We start from the raw sequence: 12,015 nt of genomic DNA, 5'->3' as shown, positions 1-12,015 counted from the left end.
TACAAGTGAGGACCTTGAGGGTCAGACATGTCACGGAACTTGTCCAAAGTCACAGAGCTTTGGACGTGGCAGAACCAGGATTAACACCCAAGCCAGTCTCTGACCTCAGAGCTCTCTCAGTTACAAGCCTGTGCTCATCCGGGGGTGAAACCCAAAGGACCCGAGGGAGGGAGAAAAAGTGGAGGCTGATGTCATTCCATGCAAGTGTGTTGTGTGGCATGGCATGATGGGTCCCGTTCAGTGACTAATACTGTGTGCCACTGTCAGGTGGAAGTCCGTGGAGGCACAACCCAGCACACTGTGTTCTGCAGAAGCCTTCACTGGTAATCTGATGCAATCGGATTTCCTAGGGTGGCCTTTAGAATTCTGCTGTTGCTGGAGACAGGCAGAGAAAGAAGTTGCGCATATTGTTTTTTGATCAGCAGGTTTGGAAACTTTGAGTGTTTGGCTCTCAGGATGGTGGAAATGCGCCAGAATTTCCTGTGACCTCGAGTCTGGGTTCTGCGATAGGGAACCAGGCCTGAGTTTGGTCGCCTGCCCCGGGGAATATCTGCACACATCGCTGAGTGACAGGGCTTGCAGGGAGGAGGAAAGCAGTCACTGGCACTGCAACAGCTGAAGAGGAATTTGAAAAGCAAATATCCAAAAACCAGAACAAGGGAGGAAGTGTGTGCATTGGTTTGCAAAATAATGAACTTTCCAGTTGAAATGCTGATTCCCAAAGTGCTCGAGTGAAGGGAAGGGAACCAGCAGCTCAGCTCTGGTCTCATCCTGTTTTTGACAGATCTTATCCAGGAGGACAAGGAATCTAAGATAGGCCTTGCTGTCACCTCTGAGCAGCTCTGTTTCCATTTCTGTCCAATGGGACAAATGAATAGCTGCTGCTTGAAGAAATGTCCAAAGGTTTTCTGTGTGAGGAGTTCTGGATTTTAAAAATGAATCATTGGCTTGGGTAATCACATTTTTCTTTTTTTTTAATCTCGGAATTTGTTTTTAAGAAAGAGTGATTCATTCATTCATTCATTGACTTGTGTGAAAAATACTGAGCTGCTCCTTGCCATGTCATCGGATCAGGACTGGAACTACAGATGATAAGATTGATCCCTGCCTTGGGGCACTCACAAACTCATGGGAGAAGGCCTGGAAAAGAGCCTCTGGTAGATCATTCATTGTAAGTGCCTAATAGGAAAACAATCAGGGCTGTTAAGTCTGGTTTGGGAGACTATGGGGTCAGGGAAATCTGTCAGAGGAGTAGGGCATGTGATTGGTTATGAAGTCGAGGTGGGAAGTTTTGAAGAAGACCCAAAGGACAGGAAACTGCGTTCAAGGTGGAGGGAACATTTAGAACAAAGACAGGGGTACAGAAGCTGGCGTTCTCAGGCAACAGCAAGCCATTGATGAAAAAAGAGCTAGCAAACTTTGTTCCAAGTTCTTTCATTCTTCACCAAGTTAGACCATGGAACAGCTGGAGATTGATCCCGACCTGGCCAGTCTGGGGTTGCCCTCTTTAAGCCGTGCTCTCAGCAGCCACTGCAGATAGACTGTTGAGAATCTTAAAACAGAGTCATTGGTGTGCAAGGGGCTGCGGAGCATGGATATCACTGATGTGAGGGGATGCAATGCGGGGACTTGCAGGCAGGCTGGAGTCAGGCTGTGAACGGTTTATAGCCTAGAGGTTTGAGTCACTGACCACATATTTAAAGCAGGAGTGAGATATTCAGATTCAAATGATCATAAATACAAGTATTCTGTTTCTTTTACTATTTGTTTACCTTCTCCTAGTTGGCACAGTAGAAGCTGAGGTTAGTTCAATTTTTACTGTCCTATGTGAACTGGAAAGAGTTACTCAGAAGAACTGGGCTGCTTTCCTGGAGACAATCCCACAGATGCAGGTGATGATAATTCAATATGGGACCAAAGGAAAGAGTTTTCTCTGCCACTTTCCACTACATTTCTGGCCAAGACGATTCAGCAATTCTTTTTTCCTGAGAAGCCTAAGAGACAAACAGTCTCAAATCGTTATTTCCCAAAGATTGTTCCATGAAAATCCAGTGCCACAAGATGTTCCATGAAAAAAAAAAAAAAAGTTTTCTGCATAGATACATTTGGGAAATATTGTAGATTGCATATGGAGATTTCACAGTACACAAGTATTACATTAATGGCCCCGAGAAGTGCTACACTTCAGTAAATGAACTTTTTTCCAAGAATGGTATAGTGATGACGAATGTGGGCTGTAGAATCAGACTAATGTGGATTGAGTTCTGGCGGCTCCATACGTGGACGTGAGACTTTGGGCAAGTTACTTAGTCTGTGTGTTGGTTTCCTTGTCTGTAAGATAGGACAGTAATGGTACTATCTTATAAGGTTGTCATGAAAAGTATATAGTACATGAGCTAGTTATTAATAGCCATTATTTTATTAAGTGTTTTTTGAGAGTCTTGGCTTTTTTTTCATTGCATATATTAATAGCTCAGAGAAGTAGTGTTGTGCAGGAAATGCTGGAGGGAGACTAATTCCTGAAATCCATGCAGGACTTTTGTTAGCAGTTCTGGAGAGAAAAGGTAGCCCCTGGGTGCTTAGGGCTGCATCACAAATGTGGATTTGCAGGTATATGCACTCTAGAATTGGGGAGCAAAAGATCATTCCCACTTGGCTGCAAGGTTGGATTGTGTAACATTTAAAAAAAATTTTTTTTGTGGGCAGCTGGCCGGTACAGGGATCCAAACCCATGATCTTGGTGTTATAAGGCTGTGCTCTAACCAACTGAGCTAACCAGCCAGTCCTGGATTGTGTAACTTCAAGGTATGTTTTATGTGCCAGTCATGTCAAGGGAGTGAGAGGATTTTAACTCAGGGCAGTAAACAGATAAGGTAGGGTTGATGTATTAGGAGTTTTTCAATGACGAGTGACAGACACCTAACTCAAACTCACTTAGCATAACACATCGTGGAAATTTATTCATTCTTGTATCTAGGAAGAGTATTAGGATAGTTCAGAGAACTGAAGGAAGACCACCGGGAACCAGAAACTCCCATGGTGAGGACTCCCGTCCTCTGTCCCTCTTCAGTGTCTCTCTCCTCTCAGCTTGTCTTTGCATCTCCTGCCTTTTTTCTTCCTTTTGCAGATGGCCCGTCTACACATGCAGGGAACACAGCTGCCAACAATTCAGCTTAAACATTCCTGGTTGAAAAAGAGAACTCTTTCCTCCCAGGCCTTGTAGATCAATCCCCAGAAATTGATTTGCTTGGATCAACCATCCCTTGGGCCAATCACTGTTGCCAGGGAGATGGGTGTTCTCACCGGCTGGGCCTGGCCACATATCACTGTTGGCCAGTAGCCAGTGGGGCAGGGCTGCTACCCAAAAGGGAGAGGGAAAACTTGCTGCATGGACCAAAGTCAAAGCTGTGAGAGTTCTCTAGACCTGAAGAATTTCGACATGTCCTCAAGCGGTATCTAGGTACTCATGTTTTCACATTGAACTCATTTTCATATCAGTTTTTAGCAACTTTAAAAAAAATTGCATTTCTTCAACATCTGTAATCCTTGCTTTACATCCGATCTACCTTTTTTTGCAGTTAAAATATTTATGGCTATTAATGTTGTCTTTGTCCATTTTGTGCTGTTATAACAATATCACAGACTGGGTAGCTTATGAAGAAATCAAATTTCTTTGGCTCATGCTTCTGGAGGCTGAGAAGTCCAAGGTCGAGGGGCTGCAAGGGCCTTTCCTCCTCTGTCATCCCATGGCAAGTGGTAGAAGGACAAGAGGGCATGTGAGCAAGGGGGCGGGGGCGGAACTCATTCTTTTATCAGGAACCCACTCCCACAGCAAGGGCATTAATCTACTCATGAGGACAGAGCCCTCATGACTTAATCACCTCTTCAGGGTCTCAACACTGTTGCATTGGGGATTAAATTTTCAACCTGTGAACTTTGGGGGAAACATTTAAACCATAGCTTAGCAAAATTGGCAAAATTGGTCTATGTAATGAGCTTTTTTTAAAAGCAAGATTAGAATCAGTCACCTCAGTGCCCTGATTCTCAACCAGGGGAAATTTTCTCCCCAGGGGACATTTGGCAAAGTCTGAAGACATTTTGATAAATCATGAGTGAAGAGGTGTCACTGGTATTTAGTGGGTAGAGGTCATACCCAGCACGACCCCATGTAACAAAGAATTATCTGGCCCAAAATGTCAGTAGTGTTGTGGCTAAAAACCCTGCATTTTAGTGGCTTTATGGGAACAGAAGTTATAATAACCAAATTTATTACTCCAAATTGTTTGGATTAAAAATAAACTAATTTTATTTATTTCTTAAGGGCTTTTGCTTCTTGTACTTTTATTTTTTCTTGATGATGACAGTGTATGAATATTATTTTGCCTACACTCTCACCAATCAATAAGTGTTTTTCCTTGCCAATATCATAGGCAAAAAGGTACGTTTTGTTGTTTTAATTTGCATTACTCTTATTAGTATTGTGGGTGACATTTTGGGTACTTATTGATCATGCATTTTCTCCTGTGAGGATTGTTTTGTTCATTTTCTTTAGTTTGCACAGTTTTTTTCTAAGTTTATGAGTGATTATTATTAAGGATATTTATGCCAAGTTGGTCACATTTGTTGCAAATATTTTCTCAGATGGTTATTTGTCTTTAAATTTTTATAGTACTTTTTGGAATGTAGAAGTTTTTAAGTTTCTTTGTGTCAAATTATCAGTCTCTTATGCGTTCTGTCTTTGGTGTTGTATTAGTTTGCTAAGGCTGCCATAAGAAAGTATGTTAATATATTGGAGAAGTTACTTAAAATGGCCATGATTTAGTATCTTCATTAATTTACTGCAAATAATAGCACCTGTCACCCAGGGCTGTGGTGACGAGTAAGAGAAGAAGTGGGTGTACCCAGCATGCAGCCCAGTGCCTGCCCTCAGCTCCTGCCCTCTGTCCCTTCTAGCAACTGTTCCATAGCCTTCAGGATGACAATACAAGATGCTGTGAAAGGAAAGACTTTTCTCTGTAAGCCTCCACTATATTGCAAGCCAACAGTAGCTAATAGCACATTTTCCATCTGGCAAGTAAATGGGCTGAGCATGGCTAAGATTGTCGTATGTGGCTTTTGTCATCAGCGTATACATAAAATGTGATGCTGGGCATCCACGTTTGATTCGGTTTTCTTTTTCTTCTCACTTTCTTCTGAATGTTTGTTCTGTTCTGAATGCACAATGTGCCTCATTTCTGAAGCCATAAAGCATCCTCCTTGGCCTTCTGCTGTCCTCAGAATGGCCATCAGGTGCCTGATACACACAGAATCTGAAGTGGCATCCCCACCTGTATTGATCCATCTGGACCCTTCGGTGTAGGGGACACTTGCTCCCCACTCGTGCTCCCATGGTCTTCCCTGGCAGGCACTGCTCACCTATGTGGCTTGTCGAGAGGAATCTCTGTACCTCTCTGAAACATATTTGAAAAGGGAAACAAGAACAGGTTCAGCAAGGCAGGATAATCACAGCATCTTGAATAACACCACGCCCACAGTACCTGGCCCTTGCTGCATCCAGGGACCTAGATAGTAAAGTTGTTTAGATGGTATCAGTCTGTTTGGAATAAGAACGGTGTAGCATAAAGCAGAGAAGAACACAACTTTTATCCAAGTCCATTTCACCAGGTCTTCCTGGAGTACATTGTACCATGCAAAGAAGTGCCCTCAAAAATGAAAACTAGAAAGCTCCAGGAAAACTGAGTAGGGCAGAGGGAGGGAATGGAAAGCTGCTTTCAGTGGGTGCCCCATCCCGAGGCCCTCTCCCTCTCTACCTAACCTAATGCAAAGGGAAAATGGTGTCTATTTTTTTTCTATCAGAGACCACTCAACATTTAGAATATGGGGCTAGCAGCCCCCTCCCCAGTATTTCCATAGACATCACAAACCTGTTACCCATCATCAACAGATAATGACAGTTGGTGGGGCAGAGGACAGCTTTCCTGGGAAGGAAGGAAGGGAGGAAGGGGCAGAGGAGTGGGAGCAAATGGCTTCTGCAGCTGTTTGGTGTTTCTCTCCATTGGTCTGCGGTCGCCTCCACTGGCCCATCTGTCAGGCTCTGCAGTGCAGTGGGGGAGGGCTGGAGGCACACAGTTCCCAGGGCAAGTGCGGGAGTTTTACCAACACACAGCTTCCACAGGAATGGCCTTATGGACTTAATTTTTTTTTCTCAGTAGAATTTTCAGTGCAACAGAAAGACTAGAGATAGGATAAAAGGGTTTAAGGCCTTTGCAAGGACCCCAAACTAAAACTATATGAGAAATTCAGAAATACAAAAAATTGATCAGAGATTTGAGAACTTTCTGAACCCAAGACCTAATCAAGCTGCCTGGGAAAGTATGTAACAGATCTCTAAGAGACTACAGTGAGGTAAGCTTCAGACACAGAGAACTGTGGGCACAGAACAATGTGTAGAGATAGACAGGCTTGTACTAGCAGTTTCTCTCTGTTGCCTTGGAAACGCAACCCAGAGCTAAGGAGACAGTCAGCAGAAGAATGGACTTGCTCAGTGGTTGTGGAATCACATGTAACCGATATGCAGACTTTAGTAACTAACACCTGAATAAGAAGCAACGTCTCTATCTCATTTAATTCACTCAACCATAAAGAAGCCATTTAATGTGTATATTCAGGTTGTAGTGTCTTGATATTAAACACGGAATAAAGTAAATCCAGCCGGCAAGCAGGAGCATTTTAGAGTTCTCTACCATTCCTGAGCCTCCTGCAGGCATTTGATGGTGACCAGAGAAGGCGTGATGGCTGGAATGTCCAATCAGCTGCACAGTCTTCCCTTTTCTTTCTCCCTTTAATGGTTCTTAAATTTCAGTTCATATAAAATCTAAGAACCATTAAATTTTTTTTGTCTACGTAGATTCGTGTACCCTATATTTGCTGGGCAATGTAAGTAAGACTAGGTATCTACTTGTGTGATTTGGACAAAATGAGGCTCTGTGTTACTGCTGGTGGCTCCATGAGATGGTACTGGTGGAGGGATGCATTCATTCATCCATGGCTGTGTGTTAAAACGCCCTCCGCGGCCCTGGGCGTGTAACTGAACGGGATGTGGATCTTGTCCCTGGAGTGCGCCATGCGTAGTAGGGAGAGGTTGACAACAAGAGTCAAGTGCCACAGTTGCTGTGCCAGGGGGAGCAAAGGGACCAGGAGATTGACTCTGCTGGCTGAAGATTTTAAAATATGTCTCCATTTCTGTGATACCTGAGCAAGAGTTGGGCCTGTGAATTGATAATTCCTGGAGAGCCTGACGAGACTACTCGCTTTGTGTCAAGTTCAAGGAATGGTTGCCCTGATCATTAGTCACCTGCCCTAGAGGATTTGCTAGCTCAGAACCTCTCAACCGGGGATGATTTTGCTCCTCAGAGGACATTTGGCAATATCTGGAGACATTTTTGATTGTTGTGGCTGGGGGGGGCTATTGACTCTAGTGGGTAGAGGCCAGAGACGCTACAGGGCACAGAACAGCTCCCACAACAAAGAATTATGGCCCCAACTGCTACTTGTGCCAAGAGTGAGGAAGCCTGGGCTAGAACTTTCTCCCCTAAATTTCATCAGAAGCAACAGTGACTATATATAGAAACCTTAAGAGCTAACTTTTCCCTCATGTATATATAAATTTGAGCGGATAAGACGTGGGCTGGATTATCCATTCTGTGACTGTGCATCTGACTGCACCCCAGGAGAGCCCTGTCCCTCCCCTGTCCCTTGCTCTTTGTTAACTTGGGAAACTGATGAGGTCTTATCTGGTGTGGTGAGTTGGTTCCCGAGGGGAGCTGCCAGACCTCTTTGCTCTCTCAATGGCTGCTTTACTCTTACTTCCCACAGGAGACTGGGGAAAGCCAAGCCATTGTATTCTCACCTGTTCAACAGGTTTTCCCTGAATAGTCTTTGAGAAATATATACCAGTTAGAGGGGCAGAAAACAACCTTGGCCTTTGATTCTCAGGAGGTTAGATGACCTCTCTTGGTGTAATTCTAGACTGTTTTATGTAGAAGTACAACGAGGGTACTCAAAATGAATTTTTATTTTTATTTTCTGTTCTCTTGACCCCCAGGATTGTGTGTTCTCTGTTTTGAAGAGGTTTCCTGATATTCACACAGAGTCTCTGTTCACATTACAGCCTGCTTTCTTAATTCTTATTTTAGGCTATGTAGTTGAATTTGGATCCTGAATTGAAGCGATGTGGTATAGATATAATGCATCGTTTTTAGAATTCTCCAGTATTCAAAGAGGGTACAGGCTGTGAAGAGGAAGTCCAAGGTGCAGACTGCTTGTACTCGCACTTACGAGACACCATAATTACTGCCCAAGTCCCTATTGTTGGGTATTCAGTTGTTTTCCAGTTTGGGGAGTTATACACAAAACAGCAATTGATATTGTTATGGTTAAGTTAATAATTATTTCTTGAGGATAACATCCTAAAAAATTAAAATTACTCAAAGAGAATGCAAAATTTTAAGGCTTTTGGTACAGTTTGCCAAAGCCCTCTGGGGAGTTGTACCAGTTTACCCCGAATGGCTGTGCATGGACGTGAACCTCCTGCTTTAGAAGTCAGGAACCAGGAACCGTGATCTCCCTTTTCTTGCCCTTACTCCCTTGGCTTTGGCCTCTGACCTGCTTCAGTAGCGTACCAGGCGTGCTCCTGCCTCAGGACCTTGGCACTCGCTGCTCTTTCCTTGGCCTGGGATGTGCTTTCTTCAGCGTCCACAAGGCTCCCTGCCTCACCTTTTGTAGGTCTTTACCCAAGTGCTGCCTCTCAGGGATGCTTTCCCTGATTTCCTATTTAAAACTGTGCTCCTGCCCCTCCCACACAGATGCACTCACATGCTTCAGAGTCTCCTTCACCTTGTTTTTCTCCACGTCCCTTGTTGCCATCTAACACCTAGAGATGCAGTTGTATCCCCAGCACGGAGAATAGGCCTGGCACAGAGTAGAGGCTCAATAACTGTTTGTTGCATGAATGACTAAGCCACGGCTTTGTAGTTTCTCTTGCTGGTTACCACTGATGAGCTCCACAGCAGTCTGCCCTGATCATCTTTGGCCCAAGGAGCAGCAGATTTGTTTTGGTTCATTTCCTTTACTTGTCAGCTCTGCTGAAGTGAGTTATTTATATAACTGCTGGTGACGTTGAAGCTTCCATTATTAACCCTTCTGACAATCGACTCAGTAATGTCCAACTGCCACTGAGACCTGAGGTAGTTAACTGACAAGGCTTACTCTGGTCTGATAAAGAACCAAATGCACACTTGACTAAAATCTTCATACAGAGACCAATTTCTAAAAACAAGACCAAGAACCCAATAGAAGAGGGGCAAAGGATTTGGACAGTTCACAGAAAAGTAAACATGTGACGTTTCCTTTTTATGTGCAAACATAAAATAAGAGAAATACAAATTAAAATATACTGAGATTTTTTTTTCCCCAGCCCATCAGGTTAGCAAAAATCCAATCTGTTGGTGAGGCTGTGTGTAAATAGGCAACTTCATGCATTGCCAGAGGGAGTGTAAATTGACACAACTCCATTGGAAGGATATTTGGAAATGACTATCAAAATCTAAAACTGCATATTCTCATTGACCTAGGAATTTTACTTCTGTGATCTATTGTAAGGATATACATGTGCAAAATTATGTATGCATAAGCTTATGCATCACAGTTTATAAAAGCCAAAGGTAAGAAATCACCCAAAGGAATGATTACATTTCGTGATAATGAATATGCTAATTACCCTGATTTGATCATCACATACTGTACATGGGTATTGGAAATCAACTCTGTACCCCACAAATATGTATAACCAATTATGTTTCAATAAAAAAGAAAAAAAAAAAAAAAAAAGGAATCACCCAGATGGCCCACAGCAGAGAACTGGTTCACCAGGTGGGATGCATACATACCCCAAACGAACTACTATGCAGCTGTAAAAAGAAAGAGGGTGCCCTATTTGTATTAATATAGGAAGATTTAGAAGATAAACTAAATGAAAAATGAAAAGGTATAGAATGCTGTCTTTTATATAAAGAAAGTGGAAAATGTAATAATATATTTTTGTCATTGCCTTCTATACATGAAGAAATTTTGGAGGGATACAAAGGGGGTGAGTGAATGTTGGGTGGGTGGGGGACATCACTAGTGGGGAGACATCTTCACACACATGCATACACGCAGGTTTGAATCATGTGACTGTTAACAACAAATTACCTTAAAAAAGGAAATGGGCTAGCAGAATCCCAGGGCTGTTGTGAACTCCGTCTGGTCCACCTGTCTGTTTTCTCATCCATTGTGTGAACTGTCCTTGGGGAAGTTGTGTGTGTGTGTGTGTGTGTGTGTGTGTGTGTGTGTGTGCATGTGTGGGAACACTTGGGGCATTTCCCCTTCCTCATGATATCCTGGTTGCGGTCCTTGGGGAAGGTGTGTGTGTCTGTGTGTGTGCGTGCATGCGTGTGTGTGTACATGTGTCTGTGTGTGCATGCGTGTGTGTACATGTGTGTATCTGTGCATGTGTGTGCGTGTGTGTGAACACTTGGGGCATTTCCCCTTTCTCATGATATCCTGGTTGCGGTCCTTGGGGAAGTGTGTGTGTCTGTGTGTGTGCGTGCGCGTGTGTGTGCGTGTGTGCATGCGTGTGTGTGTACATGTGTCTGTGTGTGCGCGTGTGTGCATGCGCGTGTGTACATGTGTGTATCTTTGCATGTGTGTGCGTGTGTGGTGTGTGGGCGTGTGAGTGAACTCTTGGGGCATTTCCCCTTCCTCATGATATCCTGGTTGCTATAGTGCGGAGATCTATTTGTGACCCGCAGCAAACACTTTAAAGACACGCTGCTTCCTGACTGTGACTTCCTGGGCAATCTGTCCTTCCGCAGCCTGCTGAGCTCCAGGCGCACACATGCGTGTGTGGACAGAGTCAGCCCGGCTCGTGCAGACCTGGGCGCCGCTGGTAAGGGACAGCCCGCTCCCCACCGAGGAGTGGCGCCCGGCGGCCCCCTCTGTCCTCGCCCCCGGCCGCGGTGCCCTGGGCTGTGGCCCGCGTCTCAGCACCCGGCGACAAGGGGATCCGTTTCTCGTACCTAAACCACCGTGAAAACAGGAAGTGATGAAGCAAAATTCGCCCTGCCTCTGCCCTGAGCGACTTCTCTTTCTCTTTGTCATTGCTCATTAGGTGTGGACACGTGCGGCCGCCTCCACCCTAGGAGCCCCAGTGCCACTGGCTTTGGACATTCTTGGGGCTCACAATGCCGCCACCCGCGGACATCGTCAAGGTGGCCATAGAGTGGCCGGGCGCCTACCCCAAGCTCATGGAAATCGATCAGGTTAGTCATGGGGACAGCATTCGGGTGGTTGTTTTCAGTTTCCTTTCTATACTGGAATTTTCATAGACTTTGGATAGATCTTTTTTCCCCCTGTTTCTCTCTGGCTGTGTTGAAAAATCTGCTCAATAATAGTTGCAGTGTAGTTTGATTTCTGTGCCACATCAGTGGCGATGGATGGGGTTTTTAGAGTCTTCCATCGTCTACTTGGATTGTGTTAATACTGGGTTTGTGTCTGAAGCTGTGAGGGAGGCAGAGGGACCAGTGAGTTCTGGGCAGTTGACACAGGGGGCCGCTGTCCCAGCCCTGCCTTGCAGAGACTCATGAATATGTGCAGATTGTTTTAACATAGGCAACACAACACTTAATATTTTGAATAATTTTCTCTTTGCTTTTTGCAGAAGCAGCCAGTGAGTAGTTTACTCAATGTAAACTACTTTTGCTATTACAAGGTACTATGTACCTTGTTACATAACAGCTTTATAATGAATTTCATATAGAGGGGCTCAGTCTTGGATCCCAGCCAATTGTAATTTTATTATTAGTCACTATGTATCTATCATATTGTCTGACATGTAATACGTACTCAGTAAATATTTATTGAATGAAAAAAAATTCAGAAGGTTTAAAAAATGGTTTTACCTATAAAGGCATCCGT

At 44.1% G+C, this 12,015-nt stretch overlaps 1 protein-coding gene across 2 annotated transcripts in view; it reads left to right on the top strand.

Annotated features, from left to right (window-relative positions):
• Window positions 1-12,015, top strand: part of ELMO1 (engulfment and cell motility 1) — a 549,163-nt gene that overhangs the window by 78,623 nt on the left and 458,525 nt on the right. For both annotated transcript variants that reach the window (XM_063113910.1, XM_063113909.1), the window contains exon 2: window positions 11,210-11,360. In XM_063113910.1, the coding sequence (XP_062969980.1) occupies window positions 11,283-11,360 (78 nt within the window). In that variant the 5' untranslated portion in view covers window positions 11,210-11,282. The remainder of the gene's footprint in view (window positions 1-11,209; window positions 11,361-12,015) is intronic.

The sequence above is a fragment of the Cynocephalus volans genome, chromosome 11 (genome assembly GCF_027409185.1).
Source record: "Cynocephalus volans isolate mCynVol1 chromosome 11, mCynVol1.pri, whole genome shotgun sequence".
In the NCBI taxonomy this organism is placed as follows: domain Eukaryota; kingdom Metazoa; phylum Chordata; class Mammalia; order Dermoptera; family Cynocephalidae; genus Cynocephalus; species Cynocephalus volans.
The sequence above is the reverse complement of the archived record's forward strand: the minus strand, read 5'-3'. Positions and strand labels throughout refer to the sequence as shown.